This window comes from Parasteatoda tepidariorum, chromosome 7 (genome assembly GCF_982258835.1).
Source record: "Parasteatoda tepidariorum strain Cologne lab strain chromosome 7, Ptep-v5.0, whole genome shotgun sequence".
Classification (NCBI taxonomy): domain Eukaryota; kingdom Metazoa; phylum Arthropoda; class Arachnida; order Araneae; family Theridiidae; genus Parasteatoda; species Parasteatoda tepidariorum.
The window spans coordinates 65,660,851-65,679,227 of record NC_141761.1 but is presented as its reverse complement, the minus strand read 5'-3'; the positions used below and the strand labels follow the sequence as shown (position 1 = coordinate 65,679,227).

At 29.9% G+C, this 18,377-nt stretch overlaps 2 protein-coding genes across 3 annotated transcripts in view; one reads left to right on the top strand and one right to left on the bottom strand.

Annotated features, from left to right (window-relative positions):
- Positions 1-6,802: 6,802 nt before the first annotated feature.
- Positions 6,803-7,695, top strand: LOC107452279 (U6 snRNA-associated Sm-like protein LSm1). The gene has a single exon (XM_016068638.5). The coding sequence runs from the start codon at positions 7,114-7,116 to the stop codon at positions 7,513-7,515; it is 402 nt and encodes a 133-aa protein (XP_015924124.1). The 5' UTR covers positions 6,803-7,113; the 3' UTR covers positions 7,516-7,695.
- Positions 7,696-15,109: 7,414 nt separating this feature from the next.
- alien (COP9 signalosome complex subunit 2 alien) overlaps positions 15,110-18,377 on the bottom strand; it is a 47,866-nt gene continuing 44,598 nt past the window's right edge. For both annotated transcript variants that reach the window (XM_016068647.4, XM_016068648.4), the window contains exons 12-13: positions 16,716-16,774; positions 15,110-15,823 (exon numbers count right to left, since the gene is read on the bottom strand). In XM_016068647.4, the coding sequence (XP_015924133.1) occupies positions 15,679-15,823; positions 16,716-16,774 (204 nt within the window). In that variant the 3' untranslated portion in view covers positions 15,110-15,678. The remainder of the gene's footprint in view (positions 15,824-16,715; positions 16,775-18,377) is intronic.

Here is an 18,377-nt window from a genome sequence, read left to right as displayed (position 1 = left end):
CTGTCTTGATTTTAAATAGAGTAAAAACTTTTTAGTTGGGAAACTAAAAAGAACCGAAAACTGCATTAAACATAGATCTGAAAGAAAACACTTTGGAAATTTTAAAAAATATTTTTGAAAGGGGGAGGGTCAAGACATGGAACAGGTCTAGACACAAAGTCACAAAACCATAACTAGAGAACTTTTTATGCAAACTGAAAAACTTTTGCACACAATTATAAAATTCGTTTACCCAAGATAATTCCCCTCAAAAATTTAATGTCAGTAAATATTTATAATTTTTATTACTTTACTTAATAAAAGCCGAAAAAGTTTTGACTTGTAAGTGCAATAGTTTCTAAGAAATCAAATTTTAAATATACGGCTTTTTTAAAATTCGATTTTTCAGGAACTATTCAACAGACTTCGCTCAAATTTTGTATTTTGCAGTGTAAAATTAAATTTAAAATTTGTGTATCTAACCATTCAAATTTTTCAAAAAAAATCCCCCCCATCCTTAACATAAGTGTAAAATTATCGCGTCCGAAGTAAGTTTCTCCCGAAATATCATCTTGATATCTTATTAATAAAATTTATATAATTTTATAATCTTTACTTTTAATCGACACTTAAGGTAGGACTGGGAGTGTAGGGCTCAGAGTTGTTGTAGTTCATTTACGTCGCACTAGAGCTGCACAATGGGCTATTGGCGACTGTCTGGGAAACATCCCTGAGGATGATCCGAAGACATGCCATCACAATTTTGATCCTCTGCAGAGGGGATGGCACCCCCGCTTCGGTAGCCCGACGACCTGCACGCGAAGTCGAGCACTTTACGGTAGCACAGTTTAACGAGGACCAATACCGCACACCCTCGGTCCCTACGCAGACTGATCCAAGTGGGTTACCCACCCGCACACTGACCGCAGTCAGTGATGCTTGACTTCGGTGATCTGCTTTGAACCGTGTCTTAATGATCAGTCCACTGCGGGACTGTAGAGCTCAGAGGGGCACTATAGTCAGGGCCCCTTAAAAAATGAAATTTCTTTAATTTTTCGAAAATGTTTATCAATCGCTTAAAAATTTTATTTACATAATTTGGAAAAAATTGTAAACATTTTTTCATAATTTTATGTTTAATTTTTATAAGCACTTCATTTTTTATTGGCTTATTTTATTTTTAAAAAACTATTATTTTAACAAATTATAAAACTATTTATAACAATTTAATTAAACAAATTATAAAATTAGGTTTGTTAGACCTCAATATAATTATTATCTTTAAAATGTATAACAGGTAAGTAGTTTATTATGTTTCTAAAAGTGTATTTAATTTTTTCTTAACCCTAGACTGTCGAAACACTTTTAAACGCCGCTTAAAAATTTTTAACCCCAAAAACTAGAAAGTTAAAATCCTGTCGTGTTTCGTTTTCACTCAAAATCTAAATGCCCTGAAATAAAAATGGTTTTTAAGATATAAGAAGAAACACGCAATTTACTACTGGTGGTCATTTCATCACCTTTAAGGTGCATTTTAACCATTAAGAACTGGAGGGAAAAAACATTAAAATTTCAAATCAATAAAAATTTTTGAAAGGCATATTATTCTGGGCACCAACCAATCCGATTGCTTAACAGAATTACTTCAGTTTTTAAAAATTGAAGTTGAAAGTGAAGAGAGATTGAATTTAAGAAGGAGCTTTCATGAATATACTGCTAAATGTTGTTGCAAGTCTAAAGTAACTAAACTTAGAAAAATTTTAATAGCGTGTATCGGAGGGTAGTTATAGATTCTGCTCTAGAACAAATCGTAGTTCATAGGATTGTGCTCTCGTTTTAGATTCATTATTTGAAGAACATAGTGCTGTTTTAAAAAGGAAAAGGGCCTGCTTTAAATTTTCAAGAACAGGTCCTTGCATCGCATATCTGTCTGTCGAGTGCTTGTGAAATACGTGGAATGTAAAAAAGCACATTTCTCAATTATGTGTCCTAATTCTTTTAATGATGATAATATGAAGGCTGACCAAAAGGAAATTGAAATTGTAACCACGTCCTGTAAGTGTTCCGTTTCATGTTATAAGGATTGATTGCACGTGTTATTATTGATGACCAAAGAATTCCTGTTAGAATATTACGTGATTCTAACTCTGAAAGAAAAATTAAGAATTCGTGTGCAAGGGCTTATAAGTTGGTTTCACATCATAAAATTATCTTAGCACAAGTTATGTTTGGTGGGAAAAAGAGCATCATATGTAGAGCGTAATTTGTATAAAGTTATTGTCAGAGTAAGAATCTGAATCTGCCTTGACTCAAATTCATTGGAACTGTTTAAAATTGTTAAAGTTTATCTGTTCCACAAGAGTAAAGGTGTCGTTATTAGTGATTATTCAGTTGAAGATGCTGAAAATAAAGAAGTCATTCAAATATTATGAGGGGCTAATGTTTGGACAAAAATTATAATCAAACACCTACAAGAGACTAAGTCTGGGTATCTCGAACCTGATTGGTTGTTAAAACGTGGCTTTTTTACGTTAGCAACTGTTCTTTCCATTCTATTTTGAGTTAACTTACTCCATAAAGCATAAATTCTCTTAATGATACATTCTATAATCCTTCACATAGATTCTTATACAATGATTTCAATTCTTTCATCATATATTTCTTACTTAACACAAAGAAAGGCACAAAGCAATGTAGAACACAAACAAACTAATTAGGCATTGAAGTTGCCAGGTACACAAAATAAAAACAAATCACGCATCGCAATAATATACATTATCAAATAATAAATCTCAGAAAGAGTTATATTTCAACAAATTCAATGTGTGATGCAGGGCTGTATTTAATTAACTTCATGTTAATTAGCATTTTGACTTATGTGGAAAATTTAGCTCAACTTTTGTTATAATTACTTGTAATTAAACGGAAACGTTTGTACAGGATCAAATACAACTTTATTGTTACTTAATAAGATAACAGCTTGAGTACATGCACATGGCTACATGCTTACAGGAACAACAACAAAACACCGAACACGGTTGCAGTGCTTCTGTCATAGTGTAAGTAGAAGTTGCAGGATATGACACCTCCTTCCCCACTTTAAGGCAATAGTCCTTATACTTAGATGGCATTTTTCTCAGTCTGGTAGGACGGGATTTAACAGAGTCCTGACTGGAAGAACATACTATTTCAGAGTCCTTTTCAGAACTTGTTACCGTTGGTGGTGGAAAAATATTTTCCACCTCAGTCAGGGGTTGCACTTCATCTGGCACAACAGTCGTACCTAGCTGACCCTAATCAGCAATTGGCACAGCAAGAGCCTTCAACTGATCTAAATACCTCTCAGCGTTTGAGTCTTTCGAGTTCACCACTCGATACATTTCATTTCCTATTGTACCAGGAACCCATCTCTCTCCTAGTCCATAATTACGAAAATATACACCCTCACCACCCTTAAAACTTCTACCGGCTAAAATATTTGATTTAGGAGAATATGAATGCACTAAATCTAGACGGCAGCGAATCTGTTTACCCAACAAACTCTCTGCTGGTGAAACACCATGTAACGTAAGTGGTGTTCGTCTAAAATTCATTAGAATTCTTGACAACCTGACACTCATAGAATCTCCTACTACCTTACGTAATCGGTGTTTAATAAACTGAACTGCTCTTTCTGCCTGACCATTTGAGGAAGGGTGATAAGGAGCAGAAAACAAATGTCTTATACCATTATGTTTAGTGAAAGCTTCAAACTCATTTGATCGAAACACTGACCTATTGTCACTAATGATACATTCAGGGAATCCAAACCTAGAAAATATAACATATAATTTCTCTAATGTTACTTCAGATGTAGCACTTTTCACCGCTATAGCGTCAATCCATTTAGAATATGTATCTTGAATAATTAATATCATATGATTTTCAAAAGGGCCTAAATAGTCTATGTGTATTCTGGACCAAACACGATTATCTGAGGGTCAAGGTTGTAAACTTTTAGCAGGAGAATTAGAATTCTGAATGCAACTATTGCAATTTTTGACTATATTCTCAAAGTCTACCTCGAAATTGGGTCACCAGATCAGTGAACGAGCAATGCTCTTTATGCCTGAGATTCCCTGATGTGTACTATGCAGTTCTTGCAAGATACTACTACGTAAAATGGCAGGGACAACCACCCTGTTACCTTATAGCAGAACATTACCCTCGAAAGAGAGTTCAAAACACTTCCTAAAATAAGGCAACATCTGTTTATAATCTGGACTGCTAGAACCTAAGTTATCTGGCCATCCCTCTAACACTAATTTTGAAACTTTCCTCAGAGTTGCATTGCTGCTCGTAGCTTTACTAATATCTGCAATTGTCACAGGGCTAGATCTACTCTCTCTATGTTCAATACCAGTTCCTGCGTCACAGGGGGATCTAAAAAAGAACCTGGTAATGGTAATCTACTGCAGGCATCAGCATTTCCATTCTGAACACCTGAACTATAATGAACAGTATACGTATAAGCTGAAAGAGTAATGGCCCATCTCTGTATCCTCGAATTTGAAATGGCTGGTGCATGTTTCTTTTCAGACATTAAGGTGACTAACGGCTTGTGATCGGTGTATGAAACAAAAGCACGACCCAGCATATTATCGCGGAAACGAACTACACCAAACACTAGTGCTAATACCTCTTCTTATAAGTGAGAATGATTTTTTTCTGCAGGAGAAAGGGTCCTCGAGGCAAAAGCAATCGGTTTATCTTCACCATCTATGGTATGGAATAATACCGCTCCAATACCATTAGGTGATGCATCACAAGTTAAAGTCAATTCCTTCTCGGGATCAAAATGGACCAACAGTCCTGAATTACAAATAGCCTGTTTAGCCACATTGAATCCAATGATTTCTTTCTTTGTTCATTGCCATGAGGCTGATTGATGTAGTAAGTTGTACGATGGGGCCAGCTTAGTGCTCATCTGTGGCAAAAACTTGGAATAAAAAGTAATTAAACCTAAAAACGACCTAAGTTCCCCTACACTTTTAGAAATAGGGGCCTCTTTGATATCTTTAACTTTATCCCCTACAGGACGGATTCCCTCTTTACCAATTACATGACCTAGAAATGTTAAGGAATCACACAAAAATTTATATTTTTCTTTCTTTAATTTCAAACCTGCTACTTGCAGCTTAGTACTTCCCTTACATTATGGAGATGTTCTGACTTAGTATGCCCAGTAACCAGGATATCATCGAGAAACACTCCTGTACCTGGAATACGCTTCAGTGTTGTTTTCATTACTTTTTGAAAAATCGCGGGTGCTGGTGTAACACCAAAAGACAATCTATTGTATTTAAAAAGCCCTAAATGGGTGTTAATTTCTGTTAGTAATTTAGAATTCTCATCTAACTCCAACTGGTTGTATGCCTCACGAAGATCCAAATTACTAAATTGTTCTCCACCAGCTAAGCTGGCAAAAGAATCCTCAGGCTTCGGAAGCGAGTATTTGTCAGGGTCGATAGCTATATTAGCAGTTAACTTAAAATCTCCACAAATGCGAATAGAAGATTTATCCCCTTTTATCACTGGTACAATAGGAGAAACCCAATCTGAATATCGAACAGGGGTAATGATACTTGCAGCTTCCAGCCGCTCTTATTCTTCCTTAACCTTAACCCGCATAGTGAAAGGTACAGTTCTGGCTTTATAGAAAGCAAGTTTAATATTATCTTTTAACATAAAGTTCACTTTGGCCTCTTTGAAAAGGCCAAGCTCGTTAGAAAACACATCTGCATATTCACTTAATATTTGATTCATTTCTAAATCAATCATATTTAAACAATTATGTGCAGGTAACAATTTAAATATTTCAATCCAGTTCCTGCCACATGGATTCGGGCCCCCCCTCCCCCACAACCTGGAGTGGAACTTTAACTACTTTACCACTATACTCAACATTATATTCTATACTACCCAATACTGAAATTGATTGCCCTGTAAAAGTGGACAATATAGTATCTACAGGCTGTAGAGCAGAAGCACCTAATTCACTATATGTTTTAGCATTAATTAAAGACACAGCATAGCCTGCGTCTAACTCCATAACAATATTATAGCCATTTACCTTGAATATTACCTTATAAGGCTTAGGAACTGGATCAGAATTGTTAATTTTCAAAGCATTATTATTAAGAACATCATATTCATTTAAATCATGAAAAGTTGAATTATTTCTAATGTTATTTAAACACATATTATTTACTACACCAACATCAGAGTTCATAATATTTAAACCAGCAACATTAGTTCTAGAAACATTGTTTACAACATCACTTATACCACCTTTACCAAGAGAAGGAATAACCTTCACTTCATTCACTGAAGCAGCTCTTTACAAAACTAAATTATGAGTTTATGTATACTTTTTGCTTATTTTGATGTTTGAATGATTATTAAAACTATAGAATGTAAATTTTTCATAGGCCTTTCATTCTATATCATTAAAGTTAGGAAAACTATTTCTCAGTCATTGGTTTTAACTCTAATAAGAAGATACATATTTTTTCCGTTTATTTACAAATGTTTTGCACGTTCTTTTTCTAAAAAAAAAAAAAAGAGATACCATTTTGTTTTCGCTAGCATAAGAAAGAATATCAAACCTTTTTCTTTTTTTAATTAAATAAGCCACAATAAAGAAGGAACGTTACAATGCAGATGCAGAGCAACTGAATGATTATTCAAATCGCAGGAATTCGTCGCATGCAACAACGCCCCCTATAGTTCGTCGCGATTAAAATAAAGTTACAAGCAAGCAAATATTTATATCAATCTATCAATGAGGTGTCTTTTTTCCAAGAATGTTGCACTAAATCTTTTAAACTGTTGAGTCTCAAGTAAACGATTTTTATTGACTTGGTGAAATAATTTGACATTTTACGAACTAAAACGTATTCAAGGTATTTCAGTTAGAACCATTACTATCATTTGCTTTTATACACACTGCTGTATTGATATAAACAATTGAAACAAACCTATACTGCGACAGCAGTAAAGATTAGTAGCAAATTAATCTAATCAAATTGTATTTATCTTAATAAACATTTATTGATTTTGATTAAAATTTATCTATCAAATCATTTTTTTAAAATGAGTTCTCTTCCTGGGCTATGTACATTACTGGAAGAAGTAGATAAAAAAATTATGGTGGAGCTGAGAGATGGAAGAATATTAATAGGTTTCTTAAGAAGTATAGACCAATTTGCAAATCTAGTTTTGCATAGGACTGTTGAAAGAATTCATGTTGGTAAAAAATTTGGTGAAATAGCTCTTGGTGTTTTTATCGTTAGAGGCGACAATGTTGTTTTGCTTGGCGAAGTTGATGATAATAAAGACAGTACTTCAAAACTAATTAGAGTTTCTCAAGAAGAAATTCTCGAAGCTCAAGTTACCGAGCAAAAATTGAAACAAGATAAAGAAAAAATGCGAACCAAAGCCCTGAAGGAAAGAGGATTTGGATATCAATTGGATACTACTCATGAAGATTTTTAAATTTAAAAACTTTTATTATACTATAAACTATTTTATTATTGTAAATACATTTTATTTTACAAAGTTCATGGAATCACTTTAGATTTTTTTTCATCGTCATTGATTCGTTTTTTAATCCAGATTTCATGAATGCTGTAATAAAATTTTAAAATGTTCAGTAAAGTTATGTTATAAAGCTCACTGTGTTCTGCAATGTTTCCTTGATAATAATTAAAAATACTACCAACATACTTCCTTAAAATTTAATTTTAAAATAAGTATAGAATTTTAAGACAAGGTTCAATCTTTTTGAGTGAAGGGCGAACCTTGAGCAACAGGCTGACCAAAAGAGCAAGTGCCCAGGTATTTAGAAATTTTGATAAAAATTATATTAATTTTTAAGAAAACATCAGTGTTTTTGGTACATAATTAACTCAGTATGATGATTGCGTGAAATGAAATACTTTCAAATATGAGTGCTCTTTCTGGGCTAGAAACATTACTGGAAGAATTGGATTTTTAAAAAAATCATGGTGGAACTGAGAGATGGAAGAATATTAATAGGTTTCTAAGAAATGTAAACCAATTTGCAAATCTAGTTTTGCATAGGACTGTTAAGAATATTTTTATTGGGGAATAATTTGGTGAAAAAAATATAACTCTTGGTGTAGTAGCTCTCGATATTAAACTTTTTATTTTATGAAATGCACATTTTAAACTACAAGAAAATTAGGAGCGGAATTTTTAGATTTTGTAATAGTATATTGTACTAAAATAGCAGGATTTTAAATACCATGTGAAAATACATAGAAGTAACTGCCGAAAATGTGAGCAAAGAACCGCTAATAGGATTTTTAATTTATTCAGTGTGCTAGAGAGTGATTATTTAAATGAGCAATTTAAAACTCACATGTCTTAATAATACTATATTGAAAATATCGGGATTTTCAAATCCATGTGGAATAGAGACGTAACGAATATTCAGCCCTTTGGCCCAATATTCGGTAATCGAAATATTCAGCAAAGTATTATTTGGAAAATTATTTTTAGACAAAGTTTTTTTAAGGGAGCATTTTAAAAGATTTAACAAAGAATAATATACGAAATAGTATTTTTTGAAATACATTGTTAGAAATAGTTTTTACACATGTTTGTTAAGTTCTAAAACTTGTTAGTTTATGTTCTGAAAAGCACATGGAAAAGCAAACTTTGAAGAATTGAAACTAGATCACTTAATACTGAACCATAAGTTTTTTAATGCTGATTTTTTTCTTTTTTTGAAATTATATTCAGGCAAATCAATTTGCTCGTTCTTTCAACTCTTTATATTTTAAAAAGTGAGAACTTTTTTTTGTTTTTTTTTTCATTTTTGTTTTAACTAAAGCCAAGCATGTTAACTGATCATTTCTAATATACTTAATTCCTTTATTGTCACTTTTTTTCTTATGCAGTGAAACAGATAATTAGTAACTTAGAATGTTGTGATTCTCAACATTAAAGTTATATTTCAAAACAATTTTTTTTGTTTCTCTTTTGATTTTTTTTATTAACCTTTCTCTTTATCAACATTTTTATTATGGCAGCATTTTTTGAAGAATGTTTCTGATAAACCTTATTCTTTTATATCACTTTTTATCGAAAAATACAGCAATGTGTAAAAGTTAAATTGATTTTAGTGTTAAATCTATCGTTCAAAAGTTAAAAACGATTTTTGTTTTGCTTTCAATTTAGCTTTCCAGCTTAGCTTAGTCAATTCCAAACACTGATGAAGAACCAATCCTTAATTTGTGTTTTTGCAGGCCAAGGACCTAGTTCTGATCTTTGACAAATATTTTAAACTACCAGAAACTGATTTCATAGCCTGGAAATGATGCTTTGAGAAATTCCTAACATTTGCACTTCAACCAATTGGATTTGACCCCCTACTAAATAACTGATGCCACTTCAGATTTAAGCCACATTGCTGCAATATTGTTGACATTGTCATTTAACAGATGTCTTCTTACAGAAGGAATGCTACCAGACTTTTCATCCTTACCTGAAAATGCATAGTTTTGTTTTACATCGCAGATATAATTTGCATATTCCTATCTTTATAAACATTACAATTTTCCATTTTAGCCTTCTCAATATCATTTTGTTAATGGCTGTTTCAGACCGCGCTCATATTATCTCTTAATGTTTACAGCAGTGAAGTTTCCAAACTCAAAATAGGATGATTTTTTTTACTAAATAGATAAGTAATTCTATATAGAAATACTTGTCAAACTAGATGCTAAATAGAAGGTAGCATAATTTATTTTGCTATTTCAAAAAATGAAATGACTGTGACACTTATTTTGTGATTTATTTATTTTGTCGTGTTTTCCAGTTGTTAAAAATAATACAGTTAAATTCCATTTTGAATAAATTTGCACACATTATATATTACTACAAAACAATTTTGTGCAATAATTTATAAAAAAAAAAACTTCTCCAGAACTGTCTAATTTTACGTTCATGATATCCCTCTTCAATTATCTTCATCATACATGTACAATTTTCCCTCTTCAAAGTAAAAGAATTATAAGGTTATTTAGAGCTTTTTTATAAAATAATTATGATTAATTTAGATTATACCGAATTTATAAGAATGTGTTGTGATTTAGGCGGATATAGAACACCTAAATACATATGATAATAAAATACATATAATTTATTAGTGAGAAAGACTCTTTTAGAAAGATAAAAACTCAAACAAGTAAAAATTACAAAACTGGGAAATTAATTTTTGTAAAAAACACTGATTACTAGAAAATGTTTCTCTAATTTGAAGATAAGATTTAGTAGTAAGTAATACAAAATTCAATATTAGTAATTTCAGTATCGCTTCAATTAGATAATTAAAAAATAGTTGTAGAAATTTTTAGGAAAAACCATTGTGTTGAAAAAAATATATATATTACTCAAATTTTTCATATGCTAATCTAAATAGCAGAAGATATATCACTGTATTTGTTAATACAGTCAAACCCCACTATAGTGAACCTTCAAGGGACCGAAGTTTCGCTTCACCATAACCGGGAGTTCACTGATCCGTTACACTGGCAATTTAAGTAATGGTTCCCAAACTCTTCCCTTTTATTACACATTATTCAAATAAATGACTGAAAAATATTATGTAGTAGCAAAAAATGTGTTATTTTTTATTACTCTTCGTCTTGCGTACATAAAAAAATTAGTAATCTTTAGCTGATGAGCAATCCTCAATATCAGATATGGAAACACTTCCCCGACTCTCAGATAATTTTTCCTGAATTTCTGTTATTCCACTTTTTAAACTAACCTGCCATTCAAGCACATAAAAGTAGTCTCACAAAATTGCTTAGCAAATTAATCGACATTTGTCCAGATACTGGAAGATTGCGGCTTCTTTGAATGCTGAACCACTTCAGTAATGTTTCTTCAACATCCTTGTGATCTGCCTCTCTCAACTTTTTTCTGCCATCTAAATTATTTTTTCATGAGCAGAAATTGTCTATTTTTCCATGTGCTACAAACTGTAGATTTGGATTGTTTATAAACCCTGCAAATATCAGCTTAATTACATCCATTTTCAATTTTACTGATTATGCCCATTTTATCAACAATGGACAACGTTTTACGTTTACTGATCGCCATAGTTGAATTTGAGACACTTGTTTGCAGGCATTTTTTAACTGAACTGAGAGCAAAAAGGAGTTGAAATGAGGGCCCTATCAACACAGATTAGTGTCCAACCTTCTGACCAATAATGAATAATTAATTACTCATTCCCTCTGACAGAAAATGCATATTGATCCCACTGACACCTTACATCATCTGCCTGGGTTGGAAACATATGCTTGGCATATTTAGGGATGGGAAAGTGAGATAAAAGAAGCAACCAAGAAAAAATACTTATCGCTACATTCCCCTTTATAGATGGTTTTAAAAATCGGTATATCTATTTATTTTGAAGTAGAAATTTCAAAATTATTACAAAAAAAGTGAAGAAAAAAATCAGTGGAAGACAGAAAAAAGTTCACTATATCCAACTTCCTCACTTTTTTGGTTCACTATATCCACAAAAAAATAATATTATACGTGTATAGCAAGGCACGGGACTGAACATTTTGTTCACTATATCCGGGAGTTCACTATAGCGGGGTTTGACTGTAATATGTATAAAATAGTTATGGAGCCCTTAAGTTTGTACTTTTTAAAAATTTCATGATTAAGAAAATATTGAGTGTTAAACATATATATATATTTTCTTCATCAGAATAACCCACGAGTACTGAAAATCCTCAAAACCAGACATTTAGTAAGATAATAAGAACCCTTAACAAAGCACTAATTTTACTGTTAATGGCAGGGTTCCCCCAAATTTAAATCGTGATACATACATATAATACTAAAACATGCAACTCTTTTCCTACACAATAACCAAATTTTCAAACTCCATATTGATTTATCCATATTTCTGAGGTAAAAATTTAAATGAATATGAATTTTTTTTTTTTTTTTTTTTTTTGACATAGCTAGAGCTGATCCTTTCGATCTCTTTTTGAAGACATCTCAAATGTCTCTCACAAAATAATGGAAGGCATTGAAAAATTAGAATTCTTAAGAAGCAACAAAAAAAAAAAGCAATTGCTTACTTCTGAATTTGTGAGAGGTTTCATGTGCTTAATAATAGTACACTGCAAAACTAGAAATAAATTGAGAAATGGAAAAGTAAGAAAATTAATATATTTGTACATAAAATCCATGCTTCATTTTTAGAAAATGTTAAAAATAATTTAGTACATCATGAAGAACTAGATTGATTTTTTTCCCTTGAAGTCTTCATTACTTTTAATTAATACAAAAACATATATAACATCTTTCATACTGTTTTCTGACTATTCTTTTTCTTCAGAAAAATATCTTTAGTTATTTAATTTCAGTCATGATTTTTTTTTCTGATTGTCTTTAACTTGGGAGAAATAGTGAATAAATAAATGTATTCACTATTTCTCCTATTCTAGTGAATAAATAAATGTATTCACTATTCTATTCTATATTCACTGTTTTCTCTTAAATTAAAAACTAATTTATTTTATCAGATAGTCAATTTTATAATGTGATGTTTAAATAATTTTATTGTTTCATTACATGAATATTTGAAAGAAAAATTTCTGAAGATTTTTGGTACAGTTTTTATTTTATTATATTTATTACTTTACACTTCAATTGCATGTTTTATGTCTGTAAAAAAATTATAAATTCTTAAAAAGTTACTAGTTATCTAATAAAAATAAAAAATCAGATTTAAATTTTAAAAAATCGAGGTTATTTTTTTTAAATCTTGATTAGTGGAACAGTATCCTTTAGTGCTAACTTCGCAATTTTCGACTTACAAATAAGCCTTGAAGACATGACATAGAATTTTTTTTTTTTGGGGGGGGGGGGGAATTAACTACGTAAAAGAATACTCTTTGCACCGCATAAGACAATACTTAAAAAACATGCTTTCTAAATTACATATTTAACAGCAATATAAATTAAAATTAGCAGGGATTATAGTTAACCAAATATAATTTCATAAACATATTCAAAAATTTTACTTAAGTTTACGGACACTTTTATGAATTGATTACTTATAGAACTCCAAATTGGTATTTCTTGCTAAGAAGCGATTGAAAGTTCCATATTTTTTTTTTTTTTTAAGAATTGTAATAAGTTTAATATTTTATAACCAGAACCTTATATTTTTAAATAAGTTACAATTTTTAAAGTTTTATGATTATTAAATGTTAATTGGACAAAAAAAACTTTACAAAGAGATAAATTCAAAAATTTTGAAACAGCTAATCATTTAAGATTTGTTATAAACTTCTAAAAATAGTAATTAAGTATATATATGACCTCCAACGCATCTTTAAAAATTTCATAGCAGGAAAATTTATTAAATGATTTTTTTTCCTTCACAATATTATTCAAAATTAAGAAACAAATTTAGTAGAATAGATAATGTACTTCAATCACTTTTGTAAACTTTGTGAATAGTATACTCAGTTCAACCTATTAAATATTTACAATTTTAGAAATGAATAATGTTAATAAAATCTTTCAATTAAAATAAAAAATTCTGCAGAAAAATTTCGGTTTTTGATTTTATCTATATTAAATCAAATAAATAAAAGGCACATGAGCTCTGTCATAGTTGAATTTCCAGTTACAACTCACAAGGAAAGAATAGTGAATAACCTGAAGTTCAAGGACTGTGATACTGATCAATAAACATAACTGCACAAAATCCTTGGCTTTTTAAGAATATAAATGTGTGCTGTGCAATTTTCAGGTAACTGAAATACTTCTTTTAACTAATTTTCAAAGAATGACCAAAATATTAAAAAATAAATTAAAAAAAAAAAACTAAAGCAAACTTACATTAAAAAAATGTGGTTTGTAAGGATTTGGGGGCCCTGGAAAAGGATAAAGGCTTTAAAACTATTTACACCTAATTCATATGTCAGAGCATAATTCTTTCTCCCAGAGATTTTATTTTTAGTTCAAAAATTTTCAAACAGATGAAGGGAAATAGTAAACCTGACAAACAAATAAGAGAAAAACTGAAAATAACTTCTCAATTTTTTAATTAATGAAAATTACAAACTATGATGAATGCCCATCATTAGTCACAAGCAATGATCAGAGAAAGGGTGAAAAAACAGTATAAATAATTTAAAGCACTATTTGTTGGAAAATTTTTGAACCAGAAACTGGGAGATAAATTTACGCCTTATAGCACAAATTTGCTATAAGAATTTTATTTTAACTATAACCGTTTTTTTTTTTTTTTTAATGTTTCGAAAAGCGTTAAATTTAAGACAGCCAGTAGTTGACACTAAGAAATGCACCCAGTTAAGTACCTAATTTTCGCATCAGATCTCTGGCTACCAACCCAAATTAATTTGCCTTTTTTAAGAGAGTAATAAAATTTTCTTACAGTCAGGCTATCTTGTAGTATGCCATAAATTAATTATAGTCAGATGTTGTTTAATTTTTGTTTCCTATAATCTAAAAACTATTTTTCTCGTTTTAAATAAAATCTCATTCCTCTAAAAATATGCAAAATGCCTAAGCTGTTTATTTCAGTTTTATTAGATAATAACTTTTATTAGTGAACAAATTTTAAATAACAGCTTTTCAACGCGGTCACAAATACTCCCGTGTTATTAAAGTTAAAAGTAATTTTTTTAAGATTAAAAACTATATAAACATTATAAGAAAAAGATTCAGGTATCTAGATATTTTTTTGTTCAAGTAGTTTCAAGAAGTCAAGTCAGTTAGCACAAATGCCTATGATGAAATACTGCTTTCTTAATATTTTGTGAAATTTAATAATGATAAAAAAATTTGCTTCAAGTATACATAGTAGTATTGAGAGCAGTTCAAGATAAATTAATCTAGATTGAATAAAAGTTATTTTTTTCTTACAAGAACTTAAGATAACTAAGCTAACTGTTAACAACCGAAATTCTTTGAAGTTTTAGCATTCCAATAATTAATAATTCTCCAAAACACATGTAAATATTTTACTTAAAAGCTTTAAAATAAAAAGACAAAATGAATAGGAAACATGTGAAATATTTTATTTTTTTTTTAAAAATGTAAAGCAATAAAACTAGTTTCAAATTTACATTACACGTTGTTTCAATGAAATTTCTATGAATCGGCATGAACTTTGGTTCAGCAATAATGAAAGCTTCACTTATTTAAGACAACTTATAAATTAGTTACTTTTTAATTATCTCTCAAACAGTAGAAAAACATGTATTCTCTTAGGTCACAAACAAATAAACAAAACACATTAAATACAGTCTGTTAGTTTTCAATATTTCAAAACAATTACAAGTGGGATGAAGCTTTTATTTGGTACATGAAAGTGAAAAAAAAAATAACCACTCTACGATTGCACACCCACATTCATGCTTTTCATAGTTTTTGTACAGGCACATTCGGAATGGTCAATTGAAAAAGAAAAAAAATGAGCCATCCATCCATCCAATAGGCATGTGAATGTGTCTCCAATGGACGAGGGTTTCATTATCAATCACAGAGTGCGAGCATTAGTCACCAAACAGATAAATATCAGTTGTAGACTAAGCAATTTTTTTTAGTTCTATAATATTCTTGCTATGCCATTTTATTTACAATAGTCTGATGTAAAGTAGATAGTTGACCAGTCCATTTATCTAGAGCACTGTACCTAGCAGCACCTTGTGTTTTCTTGTCCAACTTCAAAACTTGGTTTTCTTGATCTATACGGCCTTGAATAGTACTGAAAAGAAAATTACGCAGTTAATTTTATTTTTAAAATAATAATATTAAGTTGCCAACTAAGTTCTGATCATTTCTTTAAAATCTTAACATTCAAATTGTAAATTTGTGATATAAAACTTTGAAATTACTTTTTTTTCTATTAATTTATACATCAGCCTTTAATAAGATCAAATGTCTTCAGAAGGAATGCGATTTAATGCAACGGGCACTGCATAATTCGAAATACTTTACTTATAGAGTTAATAATTTGTTTTTTAATTGGAGAAAAATAAACATGAAGGGTAAAAGAAAAGTTTAACTTAACTATTAGACTGATTTTTTTTCTCTTAAAATAAAAAGAGTGTAATAAAATAAAAAAAAGAAGACGGAATACAATGAAATGCTGTCAATTGGATGAGATAACATGAGTTAATGACTTAGAGGAAGAAAAAAAAAAAAGAAAATCATGTTTCCAAAAATCTCAGCTGAGGACAAAACAAAATCAATTAAGATTTCAAGAAAATACTTACATTTTTAAAGTTCTTAACTTGTGTGTGATCATTATTAAATGTTAATATTCCGAAAATTTCCAAATCTGATTTTGCATAAACCTGAGAGTTTCAGATTTTCTATGTCAGTATTTTCAAATGCTCAGAGAATTCTAAGGTCTCTATTTATAGAGAGATAGAAAGCGGTGACAATATAGCTTCATAAATGTCACACATAACCTATTCCTTAATAGCTTAAATGATTTTTCGCCTGTAATATTACTGTTTAAAACATACAGCCTTATACTATTTCATACTTTTACCATTCAGATTAATCAATTAACACATATATCTAATTTTTTTCTTATTCTATTTATGTTGTGCACTTATTTTGACAATATAAATGTATCTTCGGATACTTACCTATCCAATATGCAAGAAACCAATAAATTTTCTACTTCAATCACATCAATATTTAGCTCCTGTAATTAAAAGACACATTAACAATGCAGAAAGAGAAAGGTTATGCAGCTATGTTACAGTAGTGCATTTAATATAGTTCACTGAACGATCCGGAAACAGAAATATAAGATTTTTAATATACTATTATTATCTTTAGAGGAGCAATGTGACCATTTGTTACTCTTGCTTAAAACCTCACAAAATTGTGCAATTAAGACAACTAATACATTCACAATATTATTGAATAATACATCTACCGGTAAAACAACACAGTATGTTTTATGTTCCCATATCCTTCCCATTTAAAATAAGAAAAACTTTTTTTTTTTATAAAGAAAAAATTTTAAACCCGCAACCTGTTTAAAAAATAGCATCAAAAAATTTGAATCGTCTGCTATTCTGTTTCTTCGTGATTTTTACCAGATTTTCGATTTTTGTTCTATTTTAATCAGATTTTTGCTATAATATATACATATAAAAAACTGGATATCATGGACACGAAATTCAGCATTTCACTACAGGGGGGAAAAAAAAACACAATTTTTTCTCCCGCCTCACATAAAAGGATCACACACTCAATTTTAACATGCACAAAAATTCCAAATTTTGGATTTGAGATGAAATTTTCACCACTAAAATGGGTCATTACATGATTATTCTTAAAAACGATTTGTAATTTGGAGATCGTATTAATTTTAAAAAAATCAAATCGAAAATTTAACAACTATGCGGAAATCACAAAACCACATGGATAAAATTGTCACGTAATTCTAGAAATAAGATATTAGAAATTTCCAGTGTACCTGTATAATAATGATGTTTTCGTGTAAAAAACTATGAATATCTTTACCAGCAATAGCCAAATTTTCAACAAAAAATAAGCACCTTTTAAGCACTCAAAAATATTTTTAAGGACTTACATCATAATTAGGCATGGTTGGCAAGTTTTCGACAATTGACGGTTTTAACCGCCATGTCGAGAAAAGCTTCTTGACATAGTTTTTTAGAAATTGTCGAAAAACCAAAATTTTGGTATAGGAATTAATAGCTATTATAAATATGAAATATTTTAAAATTAACATACATGTAAAATTACAAGTGTTCAATCAATTATGTTCTTGAATTATTTTAATGGAAAATTCTTTTTATTTTGAAAATTACTGTCAAAAACCTAAATTTTGGTGTGAAAAAAAAATAAATAATTATAAATAAAAATGTGAGAAATTGCAATTTATCCAATCCAATCACTTAATTTGTTTAATTATTAAAAATAAAAATACAAAAACTATATTATTTTAAAAAAACACTTAACAATCATCTTAAAATCAGTTTTCATTTACTTCCATTTTTACTCCTCTTTTCCTCAAAGCAGAAAAAATAGTTTTGAAGCCTTTTGAACTCCAAGTTCATTTTTCAGTTTTGTATAAATAAGATCGAAATTTGAAACTTTTCTTTCGATTGATTCTCAGCTGTATAGACTAGAATGTTGACCTACTAAACTATTATAACATGTAAAATAACAGGTAATTAGGAAATTTATTTTAATAACTGTACTAAATATTGATAGTAACTTAACTAAACCCTTGAATAGATAGATTTAAAAAAAATATTAATATTGATAGT

Coding starts and splice junctions, on each gene's coding strand:
- LOC107452279 (XM_016068638.5), top strand. CDS start 7,114: ATGAGTTCTCTTCCTGGGCTATGTACATTACTGGAAGAAGTAGATAAA.